This window comes from Anolis sagrei, chromosome 3 (assembly GCF_037176765.1).
Source record: "Anolis sagrei isolate rAnoSag1 chromosome 3, rAnoSag1.mat, whole genome shotgun sequence".
In the NCBI taxonomy this organism is placed as follows: Eukaryota; Metazoa; Chordata; class Lepidosauria; order Squamata; family Dactyloidae; genus Anolis; species Anolis sagrei.
In genome coordinates this window covers 31,640,079-31,666,481 of record NC_090023.1, presented here as the reverse complement: position 1 = coordinate 31,666,481, position 26,403 = coordinate 31,640,079, and the positions used below count along the sequence as shown (strand labels likewise).

Here is a 26,403-nt window from a genome sequence, read left to right as displayed (position 1 = left end):
GAGGAAATATTCCTTTTGGTACATCTATGCTTAATTTTATTAATACTTACTTGGGCAATCCCTCGCAGCCTGAGAATGATAGCCCTCCAAGTGTAGTGTCTTGATGGTGAGTCTGTAGGTGGCAGTGGAGCCCTATTCTTGAGCTGTATGTTCTCCCACAGTGAGGAAATCGGTTTTGGGGTGGGAGGCAGTCCCGGTCAGGGTTGGCTTGACACGCCTTCCTCTTGGCACATTTCTCCCTTTCGCCCTCCATTCATGCCTCCTTGAATTCAGCAGCACTTCTGGTCACAGCTGACCTCCAGTTAGAGCACTCCAGGGGCAGGGCTTCACAGTTCTTGGTGTCTATGCTGGCCACTTGACCTAGGAGGTGTCAAGGAACAACGCTGGCTCTTCAGCTTAGAAATGGAGATGAGCACAATTCCCTCAGAGTAGGACATGACAAGACTTAATGTCAGGGGAAACCTTTACCTATACTATGAATGACAGGACTCTAAGCATTTTCAACAGCTTGGTGAGGTCTTGCAGACCCAGAACCTTGATTGAAGTGATATTCCTTTTCTTCTTACTATTATTTCCTTTCCCAATGAGTCATGTCTTCTTTTAATATATCTGAAATATGATAGCCTCAGTTTTGAAAAGATTGAGCATCTATAATGTACCATGCTCACAGTGGAACAAATGAGTTCAGTGTATTCAGGAATATTTGTTGTACCATAAACTTTTGGAAGCCACAACCATGTAATCAGATGCAAAATATACTCTGATGTGAACCACTATTACAGTAAGTCCTGGGTATTTTATTCTGTTACATTCATTCTATGAGGGATCTCCTGACATCCAAAACTGCACCAATTTCCATAGGAATCCTTTCATGCCAAACGAATCCATTCTTCCACGCACCCCAAGCCTTTGGCCCGATCCTTCCCCTGTTTTCTGACTGTTTTGCTGGCACACAGTAGGGCCATGGGTGTGTTTGTAATTACTGAGAGTGAGACAGGAACAGCACAGCCTTATCTCCTGGCTGGCCAGTGTCACTAAAGCATTTTATTTTGAGATTCCTGATGGTGCTTGGCAAAGATAAACAAAATCTTCCATCAGGAAACCTGGGAGCTATTTCCACAGGAAGTTTCAAATCACTAAAGTAAATAAAACTCTTTTACATTATTCCAGTCATATCCAGTTTGTCTCAGGCTTTAACAACCTACAAGACGTTGCAGATCAGGGGACCACATGTAAAGAACTTTGAGTTTCTTTTCTTTTTGTTTCCTTTTCCCCTTCCTCCCCTCCTTCCTTCCTTCCCTTCTTCCTTCCTTCCTTCCTTCCCTCCTTCCTCCCTCCCTCCCTCCCTCCCTCCCTCCCTCCCTTCCTCCCTTCCTTCCAAAATCACATAATTTATTTTGGTAGCATAAGAATTGGACTGAACGTTATAATATGGCCCCAACTCAGTGTAAATAAGATAGGACTTTGAAAGTTACCAAAGTGTCTATAAGATGCACAGTGCACCATTCGGCTTTTCTTTGGCCTTTTTACTACTACGACCAACTCAAATTGTCCTTAATACAGACCGGGTCAAACTCCAAATTAAGAGGAAGAAGCTGCAGCTCATATGTTAGCCCATAGATTGTGTAAATTAAAACTTACACAATTTAATTACAACTGACACTTCAAAAACTGAAAATCCAGAAAAGGTCAGCATTTCCCAAATGTTGATTCCAATTCTAGCCACACGTGCAACAAAATTGTTCTAGGGCCAAGAAAAAGTTATTTGTTTTAGTTTTGAAATGTAGTCAGTGTGTAAGAGACCTAATAGAGACGTGAAAGCTAATTATGTAAATCAATAAGAAATGCTGTTTTATTAGCAGAGTATAAGTTTGTTTTGCCACTGAATTCATAGTTTAGTATTGAGGAGGAAACCATAAATGAGTTAGATGCAGGATCTTCCTTGCTCTGTTGGAAGAGATATTTCTGTTGTTCATTGAAGATGCTCTGTCCAGTGGCTGCTGGCATCTGGGCCAGTTCGGTTTTTGGCCACTTTGGCAACATGTATTTAAATATGGCCCCAACTCAGTGTAAATGGAGCACAATTCAATCAATAACCTATGTGGCTGTGATGCTAGAGGGCCTTTTAATGCATTTGTTTAATATTGTTGTGAACTGGCTTAGCCAAATTGCAATAATGTAAAATTGATGTATTTTTTAGCCCACCTTTCTTCCAGCATAGCACTAATAATACAGTCAGCCCTCTGCATTCTCTGGGGTTAGGTAACCAGGACCCCCATGAAAATGAAAACCATGAAAAAAGAAATTGCTAATTCTTTTATCCAAAAGAGCACCTCTCAAGGAAATTTTAGTCTTCCAGCATGTGTTATTATTATCATTATCATCATCATCATCATCATATCATCATCATCATCATCATTATTTTACTGACACAAAAACACAGTATGTCACAGCAAATGAGATATATATGCTGGTTTTTGTATCACAAAATCACAAGTCAAACACTTCCCAAGCGTCTAGGACTGTGTGATGTATTTTGAAATAATGATGATCATTATCATCATCCTAGTGGCTCGAGTGGGTTACAACATAACTAAAAACACATAAGCATTATATAAAATACACACATTAAAACACATTTCTACAAATTACATATATTAAAATACACAGAAAAAAAGATTAAAATATAATGAATACAAGAAACAAGTTTTAAATTAATGATTAAAACTGGCTGGGTAGGCTTGCCAGAAGAGGTAGGCCTTCAGGTGTGTTTTAAATTCCAACAGCTCGTTTAGCTGTCAGAGCTCTTCTGGCAGGTCATTCCCCAGTTTTGGGGCATTCAATGAAAAGGTTCTCTGGGTGACAATTTCCAGTTTGTTTCTGGGTGGTTGGAGTAGACTTCCCCCAGTGGACCTAAGTGTTTAGGGTGGATTATAAGGGAGAAGTAATGTTTTTAACTCTGACTACAGAATCACATTACAGGACCTAGATATTCTTAGAGAGGTGTTCTCTCTAGAAGTCTGTCTAGAAGTCTCCAGTATGACTGTAGGAAATTGATAATAAAGTAACACTGAAGGACTTAGAGATTGGGTTGTTGTAGGTTTTTTCAGGCGACATGGCCATGTTCTAGAGGCATTCTCTGACGTTTCGCCTGCATCTATGGCAAGCATCCTCAGAGGTAGTGAGGTGAGATTCCTAGGGCCCTTCCACACAGTCATATAACCCAAAATATCAAGGCAGAAAATCCCACAATATCTGCTTTGAACTGGGTTATCTGAGTCTACACTGTCATATATTCCAGTTCAAAGCATAAAATGTGGGTTTTTATTCAGTGGAAGGGGCCCTAGAGTGAAGACTTTCATCAAATCTGTGAACAATCAAATCTGCAAATGTCAAAACTGCAAATGTGGAGAGATGACTGTAGAAGGCCATTCTGCCTCTCATTTAGACCCTAACCCAATTCAGATACCAATGTGCTTGGCTTCAATAAGATTGCATGCCCATAATCGGTGGCCAAGCATATTAGATGGATGAGAAGGATGATAGGTGAAATTATATTTTTATTAGAGTTTTCCATGAATGAAAATTATGTTCTGATTTTTGACAGATGTGCCAAATGGATTTCATATTAACTTAAAGAAAACACCTGTGGAAGGAGAGACGCTTGTGTTGTCCTGCTTAGCCAACAAACTTCTGTACAAAGACCTTGCCTGGATATTGCCAAGGACAGTCAATCAGACAAGAATAAAAAAGCCAGCCCTTAAGGAGTACTCCATTGACCTCACACTCATCATCAAGAATGTTACGCTTGAACACTCAGGGACCTATGCCTGCCGAGCAAGGAATATATACACTGGAGAAGATGTGGTTCAAGAGAAAGACGTTACAGTCAGAGGTGAGCACTGTAACAAAAAGGCTCTTTTCTCACGGATCCGCAAATTTAAGAGCGCAAGGAATGACTGTACAACACAACACAATGTAAACCATTAAAGGACTCACTAAAAATTGACAGCACTCTCGTAAAATCTTGATTGATTACTACTGTACACTTTCAAACACGAGAGGTTTGGACCTATAGACGGTGTAGCCCATGCAAAAACGAACCAAAAAAAGAGTGGAAAAAAGTGACCAGTGAATCCCTAAACCTGGGCTTCCAATTTGGCTCAGAAAGATTATGTCTGCTTTGAAAAAGACATGGAAGTTGGGATTTGGAAGACTTCCCCAACCCCCTGCATTGCATTTTCTGTGTTATGTTGTATTGTTCTTTGCTGTCTCCCACCAAGTGCTAATGAAAAACTTTGGACCCACCTTCTCTACGGCTTTGATATTCAGCCTCCTCTCAAGTGTCAAAGCTGGATAAACTGAAAACTTTTAACAGAATAGGGAAAAAAACCTTCTGGCTTTGGTCACCATTGGACTTTTGATAAGTTAAACTTTAAAAGTGCAGAATAAGCACAGCTCAGTTTGAGAGAGTGATTGGACTATGTTGGATTTACTTTAATTTGCTCTCTGTGGATTTATAAATATTGCCTGCCAAGCAAGTACTATGCTTATTTATTTGAAGTCATTTTCTACACTAAATATATTAATCTTTTTTTAAAAAATAACTCTTCTCAGGGAAAGCTCTGAGGATGCAGAATAAGAAATAAACACATTGAAATAAGACACAATGGTTGTGGATTGTTTGCATAGATTAGACTATTTAAAACAGTGTTTCTCAACCTGAGGGTCGGGACCCTGGAGGGGTCACGAGGGGATGTCATAGGTGTCACCAAAGGCTGTCAGAAAACACAGTAACTTCTGTGTGGGTAGTTTGGCCCAATTCTATCATTGGTGGGGTTCAGAATGCGCTTTGATTGTAGGTGAACTATAAATCCCAGCAACTACAACTCTCAAATGTCAAGGTCTGTTTTCCCCATCTGGGATACTTCCATTGCCTTGTAACTTCACCCATTTCTCTTAAACTAAAGCATAACAGAGTATTGTATAATAAAGAAGGAATATATTTATTTTAGAAAAAAAACCACATGACATATACAGGACATGCAATATTAATGAAATTTCTTAGGCAAATGCCTTTGACACTTCCTACCAGCAGATTCAATATCAGGTCAGATCCCAAATGTATTCAAAGATAGTTAGAGGGAAAAGGCAAATCCTGGGAAATCATGGGAAGTTAAGCCATTTCCCATCCCTTCAATAAGCATGGCTTACCTACTGCTTACAACACCCTTGATAATTTTGTGACTGATAATTGCTAGTTAGGTGGAAGTTCTGCTTATTTCTCATATTGCACATTTAGAGCCTACCAAAAAATCTATACTTTCATATAGACCAGCATTTCCCAACCTGGGGGTCAAGACCCAAGGGGGGGGGGGTTGAGGGGGTGTCAGAAGGGTCACCAAAGACCATCAGAAAACAGTATTTTCTGTTGGTCATGGGGGTTCTGTGTAAGAAGTGTAGCCCAATTCCCCAAACTCCACCAGTGTTTACATTTGGCCTATTGAGTATGTGCCAAGTTTGGTTGAGATCCCATCATTTTTTGAGTCCACAGTGCTCTCTGGATGTAGGTGAACGACAACTCCAAAACTGAAGGTCAATGCCCACAAAACCCTTCCAGTATTTTCTGTTGGTCATGGGAGTTCTGTGTGCCAAGTTTGGTGCAGATCCATTGTGGGCTGGGTTCAGTGTGCTCTTTGATTGTAGGTGAACTAAAAATCCCAGCAACTTCAACTCTCAAATGACAAAATCAACCACCCCCCAACCCCATCAGTATTCAAATTTGGGAGTATTAGATATTTGTGCAACATTTAGTCCAGTGAATGAAAATGCATCCTGCATACCAGATACTTACATTACGATTCATAACAGTAGCAAAATGATCGTTATGAAGTAGCAATGAAAATAATGTTATGGTTGGGGGTCACCACGAAATGAAGGACTGTATTAAGGGGTTGCAGCATTAGGAAGGTTGAGAAACACTGATTTAAAACCACCCAAGTTGGGTTCTCTTTCTTTGAAAAAATAAATTGAGGGTGCTTTTGAAGTGGCCATTTGTTTGGTTACCTTTTATTTAAAATTAACATTGTTATTGATAAAAATGTGTTGACATCTATGGAGAACTCTTCTTTGACAGAGAAATATGTTGTTGTTACAGTAAAAGAGAATCACTATATTCACTCCCTATTGGAAAAGTTTCGGTCAGCACAAAATAATGTTGAACGCATTAAAATGTAAATGTAAGGCTATTTGTTTGAGGTGCACTTAAAGATACCCTGCATACATCATTCCATTTTTATACTGAAATGATAATAGAATTTCACATAAGAATTCTAAAAAAAAAAACTACTGATAGAGAATTAAAAGTAATTTATCATTACTTTTAAACATTTCTCATTGTCTTTTGTGACTTTATTTCAAGGTGTTTCTCTGTGTAATAAAAAATCTGTATAAGAAAGAAGTTACTATTTTTAATAGATCTGATAACTTTATTTTTTTACAATGTGTATCATTATTATATTTTGGAAGGGTGTTCGTTTATGATTAATTATGATATAGAAATTTTAGCCAAGCATGTGAGGATCACAATGGCGAGAGCAAAAATGGAAACAAAAGTGGCTTTGCTATTAAAACAAGAGGGTGACAACATGACAATTTCTTGTGCCTGAGAACTCGCCCACCCATTTCCTCCTTTAAGGTAGCAGGACCGTGTCCCCAGCCAAGCTTGTCGTTCACGTGGGAATTGCTTTTGTCAAGTGTGAAAGGGTAAACAATAGCATTTCCCCCATCATGGCAGTTTTTGTGGAGCCTAAATTGCTCTGAAAACAATTAGCTACCTGGAAGTTGTCAGGGTAAAGAAAAGAATGATTGTTTATGTCTTGAAATTTCACCTATAGCCTTCTTGTATACAGCAGATCTCTCCCCACTCCCCCCTCTCATTATTACCGTGATGGCTTCCAGAAATAATGTATGTTTCTGCAAAATAACTTTCAGTGGCCATTTCCAATATGGTTATAAAGCCATTTTGGTTACTTGGATTCCAGTGACAGCAAGGATTATTGTGTATTCATGGAAGAGAATGGGGAAAGGTCTCATTTAAGCAGAAATTACATGAGAATAAATATATTTTGTGGCAAAATATGTGCTGCAATGAAAGGACTTTGTCAATTCCTAGTAATTTGAAAACTAAAATGTAAGAGATTTCTGAAGTTTCAAAGAATCAGATTCAATTCATCATATGCTGATTCGGAGCTAGCTCCATGGAAAATTGATCATGATTTACCAAGGCTCCATCTGCACTGACCATTCAGTGTAGTTTAAACTATAATTGAAGAAAGTGGTTTTGCTGCACAGATTATTGCATAGGAAATTCCGGAACCAATTTGAGGCCCAGATGGTGGTTCCACAAACCACAGAGCACTGATGCGCACTAAGAATTTTCTTTTGCACACTTTTGTGAGTGTTCATTTCTTGGTCCCTGCAGTTTGAAGCTAGACTCTAACTGCAACAAATGGTCAGTGTAGATGGGGACATAGTGATCCAAGGGACTTTTTTTTAAGTTCACCTATTTGGATAAATGGACATTACAGCAAGTCCAAGGAGAAGGAAGATAGCCTGGCCTCCATGACATGGAATTGGCCAAAGCTCCAATAGTCATGAATTGCAGAAGTGTATTTTTTGTTCTTGTTGGAATGTTGGGAAGATACTCAACAATTTTGTGTAAGGTGAAGAATTTAGAAGACTGTCTTTTGCAATGTGATTGATGCATAGATCCCGCTGCCAATGTTACTGAACACACACTGGAAAAGGTTGAAAATTGTCCTTCTTTGGATGATTTATCATTTCAGTATATGACATGGAGAAATAATAACTGTAACTTAAGTTTGTATTTTTAACTGCATATTACCAGTTCAGTTGTGTATTTTACTGACTCATAATTGGTAATTGGGCAGATAATATAAGTTGCCTTATAATTACATAACAGTGTTAACTTAAAAGAACTATGGAAAAGAGAGTTTAGAAATGTTGAATGTCGTTTTTGTTGGTTATATTTATGTACAGTGGGGTATTTTTTCTGTCTCAGGGTTAATTTTCTTCTCTGTCTTGCTACTGAAAGCCTAGGATCAACAATGTAACTGTAACGGGGTGTTTTTAGCCTCTCTGTAGTTCCCTATCCATTTTTATGATCAGAGAGAGAAACAAAAATGCACAAAGTGACATTGAAATTCACTTTTGATTGTGAGATGAATTGGCCAAATGATTATTGCAAATGAAATAATGCAGAGATTTCTATCTAAGTCAAATGGGAAAAGGTTAAGCCATTCAGACATGTCTGTGAAAATCCCTGTCTGTTTAGTTCAGAAAACACAGAAGTAGGAGTAAGGGAAAAGGTTATTTCTTGCTTTAACAAAGCATCTCCAAACCAGCTACTAATGGCAGCAGCCTTTTAAAAAGTATGTGAAGAGTGATGCAAGTAAGACTTTTGAGTAAGAAAGTGTTTCTCAATATGGAAAAAATGTGTATGGCTATAAACAAATTAAAAATAATCAGAAATAACCATCAAACTGTGTGACCTCTCATTTTTTCCTCCCATGTGTTTGCTCTTTGTCTCAAATGACTTGGACATGTTGTTTACTAAAATAATCCAATGGAGCACAAATTCACACACATGATTGGGTTCGTCAGATTCTATAGACAGATCTGTGTTCAAATAGCATGTCTTCATAGACAACTAATTTTGAAGAATGTAAAATAGAATAGTCTATGATTAGTTATATATCAGCGTGGAATGGAAAACACAAGGGGTTGCCCTGAAAACTTTTTGTATGGGCTACCTTGAAAACATTTGGCTATAGCTGCATCATATTTAGGACCTGATTGGGTACAAAATGTGTGAAACAAGATTAGACAGATACTCTGTTAAATAGCTAATATTAATGTGAGGGAAACCCCTCTTTAATTTAATTCTATATAAAAGGGACCATATATAAAATGACACAAAATGGTTGTTCTCCCAAATGATTGCTGTAATCAGTGATATGAGGACTCTTATAATTTTCTATAGATGTCCAAATGTCCTACACAGAAAGGAAATTGCCATCTCAACAGTGAGTGAGATGCTGGCTTTGATCCCAACACATAGCCCATGACATACTATGACTAAAGAGAAAAATCACCACCACACTACCCTAAATGTCCCTCATCTTGTTTGACTTTCGAAAATGAGAAGGGTTACATCTACATAGCATGACAATGGCAAAGCATGAACCCTAACCAAGGATCTCCAGGTAGAGATCCTTGGTTAGGGTTGCTCCAGGTAGAAGCAATTCTGCCTGAAAGCCCAGAGAGTTGCTCCTACTCCTAAAGTAGACAAAACTGGAATAGACCAACAGCAAGGGAGCTTTCTATGCATTTCACTAAGCATTCTGTTCCAGGTGAATCTATAGCCCTTAAGTTCATAATAATTTTCCTTCCAAGAATCTGCTTTCACATATCCAATCACAATTGGCCCAACCATTGGGCAGTATGATGAGAAGTCAGCTAATTCTTGGTTATTAGCTCATTTATTAATGTATTTAAAACACCCAAGGTAAGAAAGAGGTGCTTGTTGGATGTCTTTATTTAAGGTTAGATGAAACAACTTGATTCAGTACTATGAACTTCAAACTGAGGTGGGGTGGAACGCTATTTGCTGCTCTGTCTCAGGCAGCAAAGTGTCTTATGCCAACACTCTGTGCAACAAGATGTTGGTGTAAATATTGGCATAAAATAAGTATTACAGATTCAGTTAGTCTGTTGTAATTGGACTAATGAACTCCATTTTGATAATAGCTGACATTGCATCCATGGCCTGTATTGTTTTGCTGAGTTTTGTCATTTGTGCTATATTAGAAATGCTATAACTCCATTATTATGTGCCCAGGACCATCCCATCAGATATTATGGCTACAGTGCCAGATCCTGAGAAATTCTCATAAACAACAAACAATCTCTGATTACATTCTTTGCTGGTCACATACACCATTATGAATAACTCTGACATTCTGTAAAATACTGATGCTTGCAATAAACGTTACCTATCTCCCTATTTATGCAAGTAGATTGAACATAAAGTTGAGCTGTGTCATTCCTTTGATTAAATTTAATGTTGTCTTTCTGCTCAGTTTTAGGGCTCATCCTAGCTTTGTGTCCCACCAAAGATGATACTGTAGGGCTGATATTTAAGTTCGACCCAAAAATGGTACCTGAGATGTAGCTACCTCAGTGAAAAGGTAGCTACATTTGGTTGTCTCAAAGGTAATTATACAGTGCTGGATCCTCTCTGGTGGAACAGCAGAATGCAACACAAAGAGTGGGAACAGATAAAGGATTCTTCAATTCCAGTGGTTCCCAACCTGTGGGTCCCCAGATGTTTTGGCTTTCAACTCCCAGAAATCCTAACAGCTGGTAAACTGGCTGGGATTTCTGGGAGTTGTAGGCTAAAACACATGGGGACCCACAGGTTGAGAAATACTGTTCCATTCCAATAGAAATCCCTACATAAACTGTGCTCAAGAGGTCTAGGAAACCTTCGGGCACCAGTTTTGGGACAACTCCAGGGCAGTTATGGGAAGTGAAAGAGAAAGTAGATCCACCAGTGTTATTTGACCAAGAAAACAGGAGTGGGATGGGGGGCATGAATAATGCAAGAAGTTGGAGTAAGATGGCAAGAACATTTGAAATACACAACGGCTTTATGTGGCTGATTTTAATATAGTGATCAATTCGTATGAGAAATATATTCATTCAGAGAAGGAAACCTTTTCACACCTCACCAGATGTACAGAAAAACATACAGCAGTCCATTTACAGCAGTCTAAATTTATTTCATGTTGTATGAAATTAAAACCTTCAAATTATAGGGTTGAACATGCTGAAGGCTTTTTATTAAAACACATTTAGTTCAGAAGGATGACTGTAAGGAATGACACATTCTACCAGTGATCTGAGATGTTTGTATGCTGTAAAATCCCCCCAAACACAATAAACTTATACAATTCACATTAGATTGACTTGTTGACATGGCATGACATCCCCTTGACTCTTTGATGCTCAATAAACCAAAAGCTTAAACTCCCAAAGGCCTATTTTATATTCAAGTTTTGAAATTATGGTTGTTTTGAGAGAGAGAGAGAGAGAGCATGTGTTATCAAAATAAATGATTAAAATTGCATTCCTAATACAATTAGATTGTAAAGTAAAACAAACATTAAATGACATTAGTGATTTTGTCTGTCACTGCAGTACATTGCCCTGAAATAATTGAACTGGAAATAAAATTTGTCTTTACATTTTAAGAAAAGCACAAACAGAATATAGCTGAATTAGCTACTTTGTGTTCTGCTCCCTATTATTTTGCTGCCAATTACAGTAATTGTAGGTATTATTAGCTAAAGAAGAAAGGACCAGTTGGGCTATTTCCCCCCTTAAATTCTTAGTGAAATAGCCTACTTGTCATTCATTATCAGATTTGTATTTCTCATTCCCATAGAATAATATTTCTTCACATCAAACAGTTGAGAAAACTATGTCATGTACAATACAAAGCATAAGACAAGCAATTAAAAACAATGATAGACCCTCATGACTGTAGGAATATACTAACCAATCTGTCAATGTGTTTTGTAGCTCAGGAAGCTCCATACCTTCTCCAGAACCTCACTGATCAAGTGATCAATACCAGCCACTCTGTTAGCCTGGAGTGTCATGTTTATGGTGTGCCCGAGCCTCAGATATCCTGGTACAAAAACAACAAACAGATACTCCAAGAGCCAGGTGAGTCTAATACTTGTCATCCTTTCTTCCCTCATACAGGTAGAGAATTCCTTATTTCAAATTCCAAGATACTCCAAAGTTCAAAATTGCCCACATGAGATAGTGACATTTTTGTTTTCTGATACCTGAATGTACACAAATTTTGTTTCTTTCAGAAAATGATTACAATATTGTATATGAAATTATTTTCAGGCTATGCATATAAGGTGCCTATGAAACGTAAATAAATTTTGTGTTTTGATTTGGGTTCCATTTTCATTATATCTTATTTATTTATTTTTTGCAGCCTTTATTTTGGTCAATAAACCTTCCACTGTAGTCAAGTGGGAATAAATTACAACATGTAATTACAAATTATAACATTACAAAATTTGAATCATATATAACATCAAGTTCTGACTCATGTATAGGCCAAACAGGGTATAGGGTCACAGCCTGTGCTGGATGGGATTACACTCCCTCTGAAGGTGCAGGTTCACAGCTTGGGAGTTATCCTGGACTCATCGCTGAGCCTGGAACCCCAGGTTTTGGTGGTAGCCAGGGGAGCTTTTACAGGTCTGACTTCCCGTACGTTGGGAAGTCAGACTTGGCCACGGTGGTCCATGCTCTGGTTGAGATTAAGATTAAGATTGCCTGGTCTCGATTCGACCTTCCTCGCAAGCACAACTGGTGGGGAAGAGAGCCAGGGCCTTCTCAGTGGTGGCACCTTGGCTGTGGAACTCCCTCCGTAATGACATTAGATCAACCCCCTCCCTCCTAACCTTCAGAAGGAGAGTAAAAACCTGGCTCTGGGATCAGGCTTTTGGAGATGGCGCAGTGCAATAATATGATTGGAATATGTGCAATGACTAGGGTATGGCCTTAGACTATGATTTTTGGATGGTGTGATTTTAATACTGAATGTAATTTAAAATGTTTAATATGCATTAATTTTAATTCAATTGATTTTAAATTTACCGTTTGTATAAGTTAAGGCTTTGAATAACTGCCATATGTAAGCCACCTTGGGGAAGAGAAAGGCAGGTTATAAATAGGGTAAATAAATAAATAAAGTGATAATCGATATCTCTAATCTCTACAAGTTGAGTCACTGTTTTTGTATCTGAATTGAGTACCCTAAGTGCTCTTTATTACGGGCAAGGGAGAGCATGTGAGGCTGGAGGGAGGCTTGTGCCATCGAGTCCCTTCAAGGCATAGGGGTTCTGTATGGGAAGTCTGGCCCAATGCTACCGTTGTTGGGGATCTGAATGCTCCTTTATTGTAGGTGAAATATAAATCTCAGCACTACAACTCCCAAATGTCAAGGTCTATTTTCCCCAAACTCCACCAGTGTTCACATTTGGGCATATTAAATATTTGTTCCAAGTTTGGTCCAGAGCTATCATTGTTTGCGCCCACAGTGCTCTCTGGATGTAAATGAACTACAGCTCCAAAACTCAAGGTCAATGCCCAGCAAACCTTCCAGTATTTTCTGGTGGCCATGGGAGTTCTGTGTGCCAAGTTTGGTTCAATTCCATCGTTGATGAAGTTCGGAATGCTCTTTGATTGTAGGTTAACTATAAATCCCAGCAACTATAACTCCCTAATGAGAAAATCAGCCCCCCCCCCCCCCCAACTCACCAGTATTCAAATTTGGACGTTTTGGGAATTTGTGCTAAATTTGGTCCAGTGAGTGAAAATACATCCTATATATCAGATATTTACATTACAATTCATAACAGTAGCAAAATAGCAGTAGCAACGAAAATAATTTTATGGTTGTGGGTCACTATAACATGAGAAATTGTATTAAGAGGTTGTGGCATTAGGAAGGTTGGGAAACACTGATATAGACTTTCATAACATTTCTTCATACAAACCGAAATTGAGAGTTTCATAGATTGAGTAAATGACCATTCAAGGCTCTTTTACTTTTGTCCAGAAATAGGCCACTGGATGAATTGCTTCATTCCTCCACCTCTTAAAGCTGGTTTTTGAGTCTAACCTAGTGACCATAAGATCAAGCCAGCCATTGTTGCTTCAAAGCTTCATGCTTTTTTATTTTAAAAAATGTGTTTATTTTTATTTAGTAGGGTTCTGCCCCACCCTTCAAAGACAATTTTTCCAGGGTGGCTGAAAGAGAACAAATGTTGAGGTACTTCCTGCTCCACAGGAAGGAACTGCCTTCTGGAAGTGCCTTAAATGTACTTCAAGGATGTTTAGATCAAATGTATTCTTGGCACATTTTTAAGAACCTTCTAGTATAAGCAGCGTGCCAGGTCCTACAACTCTAACAGCTACCACCCTAAAAGACATTTAGTAATACGTCCCAAGTCTCTTACACCCTTTTCCATTTTGCATGGCATAGCTATTTTTTAAAAGGAGAACTCTTTAAAGGTAGAGTAATGAAATGTGGATTCCGTGCAACAGAAGAAATGAAAACATATAAAAAGGTTGCAAGGTTTAATGCCAGCTGCCCCCCCCCCCCCCTGGAAATTCCCTACTCATTGAGGAGCGAGATCAACAATCAGAATTGTAAGGTGCAAAAATTGCATTCCTAACACTCTTCCAGAGGGGATTGAAGGATATATCGGATTGATGCCTTTGAATTCCTAGGTCAAAATTGGTTTGTCACTAACAATGCAAACTGCTATGAAAGACTTGGCCAACATTAGTGTGACCTATTTAAAAGAGAAGCCAACGTGACTTAGGCAAGCAATGTAACATCTTTTTATAATAATAATAATAATAATAATAATAATAATAATAACCTTTAAAGCCCTAAACGGTTCTGGCCCTACATACCTATCCGAACGTATCTCGGCCTATCAGCCCACCAGGACCCTAAGATCTTCAGGAGAAGCCCTTCTCTCCATCCCGCCTGCTTCACAAGTGCGGCTTGCGGGAACGAGAGATAGGGCCTTTTCTGTGGTGGCCCCCCGGCTTTGGAATGCCCTCCCTACTGAAATAAGATCAGCCACCTTGCTAATGGCATTTCGGAAAAAACTGAAAACTTGGATGTTCGAGCAAGTTTTCAACTAAATTCCGATGTGATGTTGTTTTGACCATGGACTAGCAATCAAGGATAACGAATTGGATTACGACTTCAACTATGAGATGTTCCGGTCTGTATTGGTGGCCCAATACTATGTATGTATATGTATGTATTTTGATATTTTATTTTATAGTTTTAAAGTGAATATTGTATTTTAAATATGTTGTAAACCGCAATGAGTCGCCGCACAGGCTGAGATATTAGCGGTATACAAGTGTACCAAATAAATAAATAATAAATAAATAATAAATAATAATTTTTATTTATATTCTGTCACCATCTCACCAACGGCACTCCGTAGTGCATCATAAAACATAAAACAGATTTATTTATTTATTTATTTATTTATTTATTTATTTATTTATTTTAAACATTTCTATTCTGCCCTTCTCACCCCGAAGGGGACTCAGGGCAGAGCACAGCATATATACGGCAAACATTCAATGCCGGGACAAGAATTCATTATATGCATAGATAAACATTAAAAACATTTGTCTCAATATTAAAATACATTGTTTAAAACTGTCTAAAACAATAACAGATAAAATTATAACTCACATAGCATAAAATAAAATGGCTCAATTTTAAAAAGTAGTTAAAACCAGCTGACAAAAATTAAGATACATGATTGTTTTAATGCTTGTTGATGTATTGTTTTAATTATGATTTATGTTTAATTATGGTTTTACTATTGTAATTGTTTGTATTGGCATTGTATCGGTGCCCAATGTAAGGCATTGAATTTTGCCATTATTTATGTGTAAACCGCTTTGAGTCCCCCCAGAAGTGAGAAAGGCAGTATATAAATACTGTAAATAAATAAATAAATAGGCCCATTACAGCCTACTTGAGGTCAAAGACCCTGAGTAGAACTTCACCAAAGCGTATTTGGTTTTTCTGTGTGTTTCTCTTTGGGAGAAAACAGCAATGTTGACATACAGTAGAGATAGGAACACATGTTCTACCTAATATTGAACCTCAGTAGGTGGCAATTAGTATGGGGACTTATTTGCTATTGATTTGTATTGAGCAAGTAGAAGTAAGTACACACCTCTGGACTTCTCATAGCATAAGCAATATAAGTTTGAAGATCACTAGTGTTTGTCTTCCTTTTACTATGCTGTTTCTCTTCAGCCATCACCTCAGTTGCCCAGTATGATATAACTAATATCCACTAAACATTAACAATCATCAGGCTGGGGTCTTCCAACATTACAGCTCATGAAAGGAACATTTTTCATTATTCACTATATAAATATTTTCTGGGAAACAATCTCTACATCACACATATATCATGTTTTTCTGGAAGGATAGATAGCATTATTTTTGAGTCTGCAGCCCAAATTTCTTTTAAAAGAAGATTCACTTGAAGAAGCAAAGTTTCACATTCATGCATTGTTTCAGTTTATTTCAAATATTTCCCCTTCTACAGGTATAATTCTGGGTCCAGGAAGTCAGAGTCTATTGATTGAAAGAGTGCAAGAAGATGATGCTGGCCAATACCAGTGTGTAGCTAGTAACGTGAAAGGGACAGTGGAAAGTTCAGCCTACATCACCATTCAAGGTAAAACATTGCATACAATTAACAATGGGCACTGTTGGGTTGATGTTTCCGCTTAGATTTGCTCATCTGTTCCCAGTTGCTACCCATACAGAAGATCTTGGTTTTTCTAGAAAAACAGGTAAGTAGCCTGTTGACTGTGTGTAATAATTTTTTAAACAAAGTCTTAACAAGGGAAATGCACCAGGTCAAGAAGAAAGCCAAAGGAAATGCAAGATGGGAATATGTTTATACCGACTCAAAAATAAGCATCACTGTAACCCAATGACCATAGGGTCAGGGTAGAAGTAGGGTGTATATTTAGCCTTGTTAAAGACTTTGCGTTGCTTCATTTCCTCTTCCAGACTGCCAGAGGTCAGGATGAGATATATTTGTCATTTTCGTGTCTTTGATTTCAAGACAAGAGTGAACTGTGAGATAGAACTTGCAGTCTGTCCAGTAACCAGAAATACATTTATAGATGCATTTGCTTTCTTCCTCCTGGTTTCTAATATCCGCCTTTTTAAAAAAGCAACTGGATGGATTCTTAGTTTTATAACATTACGTCACAAAATCTTGTGATTGAGTGCCCTAATTATAATGAAGCATTTCTCCTTTTGCTCATTTTCTCCTTCGGGGGAGATTGGGATTCTTCTGTTGAGCATCTCCAAATTGCCTCTTGGATTTTCCTTTCCCTTATTGACATAGAGTACAGTGTCAATGATGCCTGGTGATGTAAGGCAAGTATTTATTCCATTCTCTCCCAAGGGGGCATTTCTGCATATAAGTGGAGAACTACATCTGTGGCAAAGGTCTCCAAACAATACTTTCATCCAAAGAAAACTAAACGCAGTGGTGGTTCCCCTAAAAAAATTTATTGCTGAGGGAGGTGGGGAATAAGTAACATTATACAAAGACTATCTAGGTAATATAAATACATGATAAAACCAATATTATAGTTGATTGTGAAAGTTGTGTATGCATCCCATCACACAGGAGTAATGCAATTCATTTAAGTCAGACTACATCAATTAATTGCTCCATAGTTTGACAAATTTGAAAGGAAGAAAACAAAACAATCTGTTACTCAAGCAGGAAGGAAGTTGTCTGCTCTTTGTATTTCCTTTAAAAAATATTTTGTCTTTACCAGGACAACTATGTGCTATTTTGTGATCAAAAGGAGATGAATGAAGAGATGGTTCAGAAAGTCTGCTCAGCAATGAAATTAAGGAGCAATATAGTAAATAATGCTTATATAAATTTCTGCCATAGATTTTTCAAAGCACATCAGTTCATATGTCGCACCCCAGAATTGAAGTCAACTATGACCATAGTATCACACAAGAGTTCAGAGTAGAAGCAAACAGTTTATTGCAAACACACACAAAAATATATGGTAAAAAAGAAGGAATAATGAAAAAAAGAAGGAATAATGAAAGTCCATAAGCAAAACTTAAACAAGAATACAAAACAAGAATATGGAGAACTCCCAGATTACTAATATACAAAGCCAAGACTTAAATACAAGAACTAGAGAACCTAGGCTTAGCTGTACTTGAAAGCCACGTTGCCTGAACTGAAAGCAGAGTGCCCGTTAGTTCCCTAATAAACAGACATTATGTCTGCCCTGGAATTTCTGCTTCCCACGAAGCCATGTTGATCTATGAAGCTGATTATCCATGTTAATCTGCAAGCATGCTTTCTTGCTTAGGTCAGTATCTCCAGGTACAGAGTTTCTCATCAATTCATCTTCACTAGATTCCTTATCTAGAGAGGATAAGTCCAACTCCTGTGACTGGCCTTGAGGTTCAGAGGCAGGCCCAGCATCTGAATTAATCCCAGGAAAGCCCACAATCCCATCTGATTCTAAGTCATCAGTGAAGCCATAAGCCCTTGGCTGCTGAGCTACAACATCATATGGTACCTACAAATTTTAATGGATTGTTAATATGCTATTGCAGTTCCTCAACACAATTTGCGAGTATGTAGTTATTACATGCATATAACCTTGGCCAACATCACATATATAATTTTGTTACTCTCACACTGCAACACTGTGATTTGCATCACAACCTTCCTCTGAATGCTTTTTTGGTTTTACCTGCATATTAATTACAACCACTCATTTTGCCAAAAACTAACATTCCTGCCTCATATTTCCCACAACCTGGAGCATGTCCTTATAGGAAACCCCATTTGTTGGAGTTGTGACTGAAGAATTATATGCACACTAGCAATTTTCCCAATACGTGCTGCATATCCCAGCCAAAGAAATACAATTTATGCCACCCAGATCTCCTGGAGTTTCACCATTCTCTGTCATTCCAAAACTCTTCAAGCAGTCAGTCATTTCTCAAAAGACTTACATATTTTAAACTGCATATAATTGTATCATATCACATGCCAAGGCTAGCTCCACTTCATTTCCCAGTTCTCCTATTTAGAATACATTTTTCTATATAATATATATTGTATACCAAGTAATAATTCTCTGCTGAAAGAAACTATCTAGCAGATCTAATCAGTCCTATGAGGTTTTCCATAAACAGCCTGGTTTAGACAAAATAATTTAATTGGCAATGATATAATGAGTACTGGATTACTACTCCAAAGAGAATTCAGCTCAGACTTCAAACCTCAAATTCCTGATGATGTGGAAAGAGTTAGGTCTGTGATTGAACCCATGACTGTTAGCAAGGGCTTTTGACAACTTTGGCTTAATGATTTGGTTTTGGAAAACCAGATGGTCTGATTTGATTTCTTAAGATCTTTTGAGATCCCTAATTTAGTATATCTGAATGGCTACTTTCATTGGTTAGAAACCATTGCTATGAAATGTCATCCCACATAACATTACATTTGGGAACCAACTCCAAACTAAGTATGCAATTAATCGATTTGTTGAGGTTAACAATAGACTCACTATCGTGAGGAAAATAAAGAGAACTCTTGACGGTTCTAATAGGGCGCAACCTACCATATTTTGGAAAACACAGAGACTTTGAAAGTCTCGGATGAAGTAAAAAAACAACCCCCAACAAAGAATCCCGCATTCTCATATAAGAAGAGCAAAGTTTTCTCATGTGGTTGCAGATCCATGCTTTCTGTCTTATGAAAGGGTATTTAGTAACAGCAGAAGTAGATCTTGAACAGTTCATCTCAAAGGAGAGCTCATGGTTCATTTCACTGGAGCAACAATCCTGGCTCAGAATAAGGTAACTTCGTTGGTTCATATGAATTGGAATTAACATTGGCAGGTCCCTTTTAAAGAGTTGCTTATTTTGAATGTATTATTTCCCCATTTGTAAATGGGGGAATGTGGTAACAAATAGGAATTTATTTATCACAAAACAGATTTTGCCTTGGAGACATTGTTGACTACACATTAGGACCTGAGCTGCAGAAAGCCACCCAGCATGTGTCCAATTGTTAGTCGACTCAGAATCAGGCAGGACAGATGTTTGGTTTAGCCAAGCACCCCACAAGGAAGATATTAATCGTTCCTTTCTCCTTTGCCAAGAATGATGTGAGCTAGAGGTCTGGGCAGCAAGAGGAGAGACAAGGAGATCACGTTCCAAACTGGTTCTTGCTGTCTCACTGATGTTGTTGTGTGCTATGTCAAGACGACATTTCAAGAGAATGACAGGGGAAGAGGACAAGAATGAGTCTGTTAAGAAGTTGCGTATACTTTGTGACAATGAACTGAAAATGAATCCTGCCTTTGGAAAGATTTTATGAGAATTGTGTGGGGAAAATACTTTGATGTTCATGTTTTGGTGGAGAGTGCTGAATGCTCTCTAATATTTTCCAGATTTAACCCCCTTTTTGTTTGTGCTATTCGGGTGCCAGATATGATCCATATATTTATTTCAGGTTGTGACTTCATAGAATCTCTTATTACAGGACCATTGCTTTTGTGCTACATCAATGGAATCCAGCTTTTAATTTTTGGCAAAGACTTAATGGACAGCATGCCGTATAAAAGAGCAAGTAGCCAAAACAAGATATGAGGAAGGACCCAGTATAGAAAAATGTACTGGGTGTTGCACCAATGTAAAAATATGCTGAAATGTTAGACTGGTGTTACAGTTCAGATAATTTCTCCACCTGGGATGCCGCATAACTGCATTATGCAGGAGTTCAGAACAGTCTGGAAGTGTAATGAAGCTTTTCTACTAACCTGTAGCTCTCTATAAGTTACCCAAGAGCCAATGTGCCCCTAACAGAAAAAGGTTGCCCACTTCTGCTTTACATTAGCAGTTGGACTTGACTATTGGTTCAGACAATGTAGCATTTTCTTGAAATAAGGCAAATGTGTGCTCAACACTCTGGGTTATTTTGACAGGATGCAATGTTTATAGCACAGATATTATAAAACGCATGGAGTCTCATATCCTCCTGGTTGACCTTTGTGGCCTCTTCCAACCCTGTAATTCTATGATTTCACTGCAGCTTTCCAATACATAGGGTTCTCCAGATGTTATGGACCACAACTTCTTTCATCTTTGGCTGCTAGTCATATTAGAGATCAAAATTAGAGTTCAAAACATCTGGCGTTCACCAAATTAAGGATGGCTGGCCTATTTAATATCATAAAGTCATCAGTGCTTTTCTTCCTCTGCCTCCTGAACTTGCTGTCCAGTAACTTTTCTCTGAAAATTCAACCAAATATTGCACAGTACACATCCTGAATTATTACAAGCCATCTGGGATACTTCCATTGCCTTACAACCCCCTTCTCTTAAACTAAAGCATAACAGAGTGGTAGCATACAGGATTCAAATACCTAGTATTATATAATAAAGAAGGAGTATAGAAAAAAATGAAGATTGCTTAGGCAAATGCTGTTGACACATCCTACCAGCAGATTCAATATCAGGTCAGATTCCAAAATGTATTCTGTTCAAAGATAGCTCGGAGGGAAAAGACAAATCCTCTAATCTGTCTTGGTGTCCTGGAGTATGACAAATGATGCTGTTCTGTGGGTAGTACTAAAGTAACATACAGCTGGGAGTCCAGTCAGTTTTTGCATGTGGAATGAGGGGTAAGACATCACATAACTCTTTGCTTGAGGAACCAAAATGTCTTGGAACCAACACCTGGCATTAATACCAAAAGAAAAAAAAGAGAGAAAAGAAGCTAAACAGAAACCAGGAATCATGATCAGGTTAGCGAGAAAAAATTGAGGAAGTGATCCAATCTATTTTATTTGCTTTACTTATATACTTTGCATCCCCAGAGTGGGACTCAATCTGTATCTTCTTTGGTAGCTTATTTGTCTTAGGATGCTTAATGGCAAGCATTTCTGTCTTATCTGGATTCAGTTTCAATTTGTTTTTCTTCATCCAGCCCATTGCCTCTTCCAGACATTCATTCAGAGGAAACATGCTATCCATTAGTACCTGAATGGATGACTACTAGAGATTATCAGGTACTATGGGCTGTATTTCATAGGAAGGAATTGGCAAAAACCACCTCTGAGTACTCTTTGTCTAAAAAAAAAAACCCCTATGAAATACATGGGGTGACCATAAGTCTTGGCTTGAAGGCACATACACACAATTGCAGGCATATGACAGCCATTTGCAAAACATCTCTGTGCTTCATGCAAAGGGAGAGAAATGTGAAGGTAAGTGCCATCAAATATCGAGCGATTAATCAAACTGAAGAAACATACAGTGATGCTTCACCCCCTATGAGGCAGTCTGTCAGGAATTAGGAAATTCCTTTAAGGCAGGCCTCTTTCACAGGCTTCTCTGGTTGTTCTCAAGAGCAACACCATCTGGGCAGGAAATGGGCAGGAAGTGAGGAAGCTCCTATTGTCTAAGACACCCCAGGAATCCATAGGAATTTGGGGCTCTAGACATTTGGGAGCAAAACTAGAAAATGTTGCCCTTCTGAAAGTTGTAATGTTAAGTTGTCACAGTCTTAGACACTTGGATAGTGTAATCCATTTTCATCAGTAATAAATTAAACTTAAATGGTCTTGTGGTTGGGATTCTGAATGATACTAAGAAGTAAGAAGTTACTGAATGAATACAATTCTTGTGCTTATTTTATTCATTTACCACATTTATATCCCGCCCTTCTCAATCCCATAGGGGACCCAGGGCAGCCTTACAAAGGCAACAACTCAATGCCATTTATTTTGTCTTTTACCAGGACAACCATATGCAATGCCATATATTTTGTCTTTATCAGAACAACTATGTCGAATGTTCACAGATCATAGAATCATAGAGTTGGAAGAGACCTTGTGGGCCATCCAGTCCAACACCCTGCCAAGAAGCAGAAAAATCGCATTCAAAGCACCCCCAACAGATGGCCATCCAGCCTCTGTTTAAAAGCCTCCAAAGAAGGAGCCTCCACCACACTCCAGGGCAGAGAGCTCCACTGCTGAACAACTCTCACAGTCAGGAAGTTCTTCCTCATGTTCAGATGGAATCTTCTTTCTTGTAGTTTGAAGCCATTGTTCCACGTCCTGGTCTCCAGATGTGTTATTGTAACTTCTTTCAGTGGTTAATGGTTGTGATAATGAGAAAAAAATACAAATTAAGAGCAATAACATATCCTTTAACTGTTCCAATCTAACTGAACAAGAAAAAAATACATTTGAAAAAAAATGCATGGATTTGGAAGATGTATGTGGAAAATACATAACTCTTAAAATATGTACTGACATACTTCAGGCACTGCAGGAAAACTGGGCATAACTCAAAAAATGTGACCTCAAATGCATTCACATTGAAAAAGAAAAGAAATACTTGTTCCGAGTTGGAGTGAGGTTGAGTGTGAAATACTTGATTATAGCCCTGGGGACAATCATATTTTTGCTTCTCCTCCAGGTTCTGTGAAAAGCACTTGAATCCACTAATCATTTTTTCAGTATTTTCAGTGCCAGATGTTACCAAAATCAAAGTTGTTGTTAAATAAAAATGTTTGTTATTTGATTTTTCCAGGGATTTCAGAGAGCTCAAACCTGGAGCTAATAACATTGACATGTACCTGTGTGGCTGCAACACTCTTCTGGCTTCTATTGACACTCTTCATACGTAAGCTAAAAAGGGTAAGGACTAAGCCTCTCTCAATTTTTAATGGGTGTGTGGCCACCATTAAGTGCCTTGTAGAGTTATTGTAGCATTTCTTGATCAAAATTATATAATTCGTGGATATGCATTTTCCCCCCAGATAAGAACTCTGTCACCCCATGAAATTAATATTCTGCAAATTTCTAGTATTTCAGCATGAGACAGTAAAAATCATTTACTCCCAGAGCTTTTCTTCTTCCTATATTTACATTCTTTTAGTAGTTTTGCTTTCCCCCTTTCATCGGCTGATTGTTAGTTAAAATCAATATTTTAAATGGTTGTAATGATAGGAATTGCATAAATAAGTAAGTATAAAACTGATAAAATAGAGGGAATACAAGCGGCTAAATAATTTTAGACCAAAAACGGACAATAGCAATCACATCGTCTGTAGCTTTAAACAGTCCTTCCTCTGTGCATGAGACAGGACATTGTGGGCAAGCATACAGATGCTGAGTTTTTTGTTCTGCTCCACAGTCACACAATGTGGAGGATTCTCCTAACCCTAACCCTAACACTTTGGCCAGGTTGTCTCCCAACACCGCTTCTGAGTCTGTTCAGAGACTTCCACATTGCCCATTCTTGGTTTGCCACTGGAGGAAGACCCTCATAGGGGGCTATCCAGCTGGAATTGTCTGATTTTGCTGCCCACAGGGATATTATTGCTGTTTCTAACATTAAGAGGAGTTGTGGTCCTCATGAAACTTTTCCTTGATTTGAGTCTACTAGAAGGAGGCTGATAGCCGTGCAGAGGATGGCTTTCACAGTGTTCAACCTTATTTCTCTCGCAATTGGCAGCAACTTCCTGTCACACATCAGGTGCGGGGGGGGGGGGGGGGGCTGCACCAGCTAACTTATAGAGTCTGTCAGTGGGTATAGGTTTGAGACATCCTGAGATTATTCTACATATTTCATTCAGCCCTATATTCACTTGCTTCATATGGGCAGACTTGTGCCAAACAGGGCAGGCCTACTCAGCAATTGAGTAAGACAAGGCCAGGGCTGATGAGTTCAGATGCATGGTGTCAATGGCTGTAGCAGTTATTCAAGGGCATCTAGTGCTGGGATTAAGCAAATAATATCTTGTACAAACATTTAGAAGTTTGCCACATTTGATGCACTAGCAATGGGACAGGTTGAGGTTCTCAACATTGGTGGTGGGACAGTTGGAGGCCCTCATAACCACAGTCTCAAGGGGCTACGTTAATCCTTTCAACATGTCTTGGCACAGCTTGATTGCTGAATACACATTAGACCGTAGATGGAATCAAGCAATCATACTGCTTACCATTGCAAAATATATAAAATAGATTTCCTGTATCCGTCCGGAGACGGACTTGGTGGCAGTGAGACCTTTTCAAAACAACTCATGTTACAAATATTTTGTGGTCATATTGTATTTTCATTCAGTTCTGAATTTCTATTGAAAAAAATGATTAAAATTCCATAGTTAATTTGTCTTGCCTTGGAGGAATCTCCTCACTAAGGAAAGACTCACAGTGATTTATTTCATATGAATGTCTTGAAGCAGCCCAAACGCTATTAGAATGAGTTGTAATTTATCATTTCTCTGATTCAACAATCTGAAGCTATGCATATTTACTCAGAAGTAAATCTCTCTGACTTTAATGAGCTTTATTCCTAAGTAAATATGTAGGACTTCAGCCTAAAACCTTCCAACAGCATAACAATTCCCAATTACTTGTTAGGAATGACTATGGGGAAATAGAGAGTGCGTAGGCAAGAGCCTTCAGGGAAGTGTGAATTCTTGAACATTTGAAAAATGTGGACTCAGAATGTTACTCATGAATGCTTTCTAGATTACATCTAAGTCTTGCACAACTTTTAAAGCCACATTTAACTATTAAAAACAAACAAACAAACATCAGCAGATGAACTCATCTGTCACATATTGCCAGATTTTTTGTTTTGCGTACAGTTGTCAGCCAAATCTATTTTTAGTGATTGTAGTTAGTCATTTTTCTGAAAATACCCTATCTAAAAGTACAGTCTCAAATAATCTCTATCACATGGCTAGTTTTTGAGTGGTTTTTTCATATGGATTTAATTGAAGCAAGCAATGTATGAGCAAAGGTGGCGTAAATAGAGTTGTAATGAAAAAATAAATGGAGATGGCAAAAGGAGGAATCTTTCACATGTTGTATTTTGGGGCATGAAGTGCTCCATATGGCAAGAGGTAAAGCTGTCTTGTCTCATTAACCTACCATCTTCTTAATCAAAGCCAGAAGGACATGCTCAGCATTGTTGTGTATTCTGTAGTGATTTGGAATTTTAAAAATTTGTTTCCTAGACTTCTCCTGCTGAAATAAAGACAGATTATTTATCAATCATAATGGATCCTGAAGAAGTCCCCCTAGACGAACAATGCGAACGACTTCCTTATGAGGCCAGCAAATGGGAATTTGCCCGGGAAAGACTTAAACTGGGTAATGATATCTTTGTTTTTTTTTCTACAATTGTTCAGCATACTTGGCTTGATAATAATGAAATAGAGGCATTTTTCCATGCTCCCTGTCACTTTGAATAGTAGTTTAATTTACAAAAGCTCAATCAGGACAAATGTGAGTCAATGGAGCCATGCTACAATACGTGTATGTGGTGTAGGGTGAGAATTAAGAAAATATTGTGCTGGATATGTTTCATCCCATCCTGTGTGCCTAGGTGCCTATCCATATAAATTAAAGACTTACATGTTAGTGGCCATCCAATGACCAAGTCTACTAGAACTGAATTTCAAAACATACTCACTTGTGTGAGGAAACACTTTTTATATCTATCCCAAATGTTTTGTCAGTCAGTTACATCAGATGGGAAACATATACACCAAGTGCTAATGTAATGCTAGCCATCTGCTAACATGGGAGATGATCTCCCAGTTGGAAGTGGTCTCAGATGGTAGGGAAGTC

General features: G+C 38.2%; 1 protein-coding gene across 1 annotated transcript in view; it reads left to right on the top strand.

Moving 5' to 3' along the window:
• Positions 1–26,403, top strand: part of FLT1 (fms related receptor tyrosine kinase 1) — a 140,400-nt gene that overhangs the window by 75,463 nt on the left and 38,534 nt on the right. Inside the window, exons 13-17 of the mRNA XM_060770885.2 lie at positions 3,608–3,895; positions 11,668–11,814; positions 16,281–16,412; positions 23,348–23,454; positions 25,788–25,923. Of these exons, the coding sequence (XP_060626868.2) occupies positions 3,608–3,895; positions 11,668–11,814; positions 16,281–16,412; positions 23,348–23,454; positions 25,788–25,923 (810 nt within the window). The remainder of the gene's footprint in view (positions 1–3,607; positions 3,896–11,667; positions 11,815–16,280; positions 16,413–23,347; positions 23,455–25,787; positions 25,924–26,403) is intronic.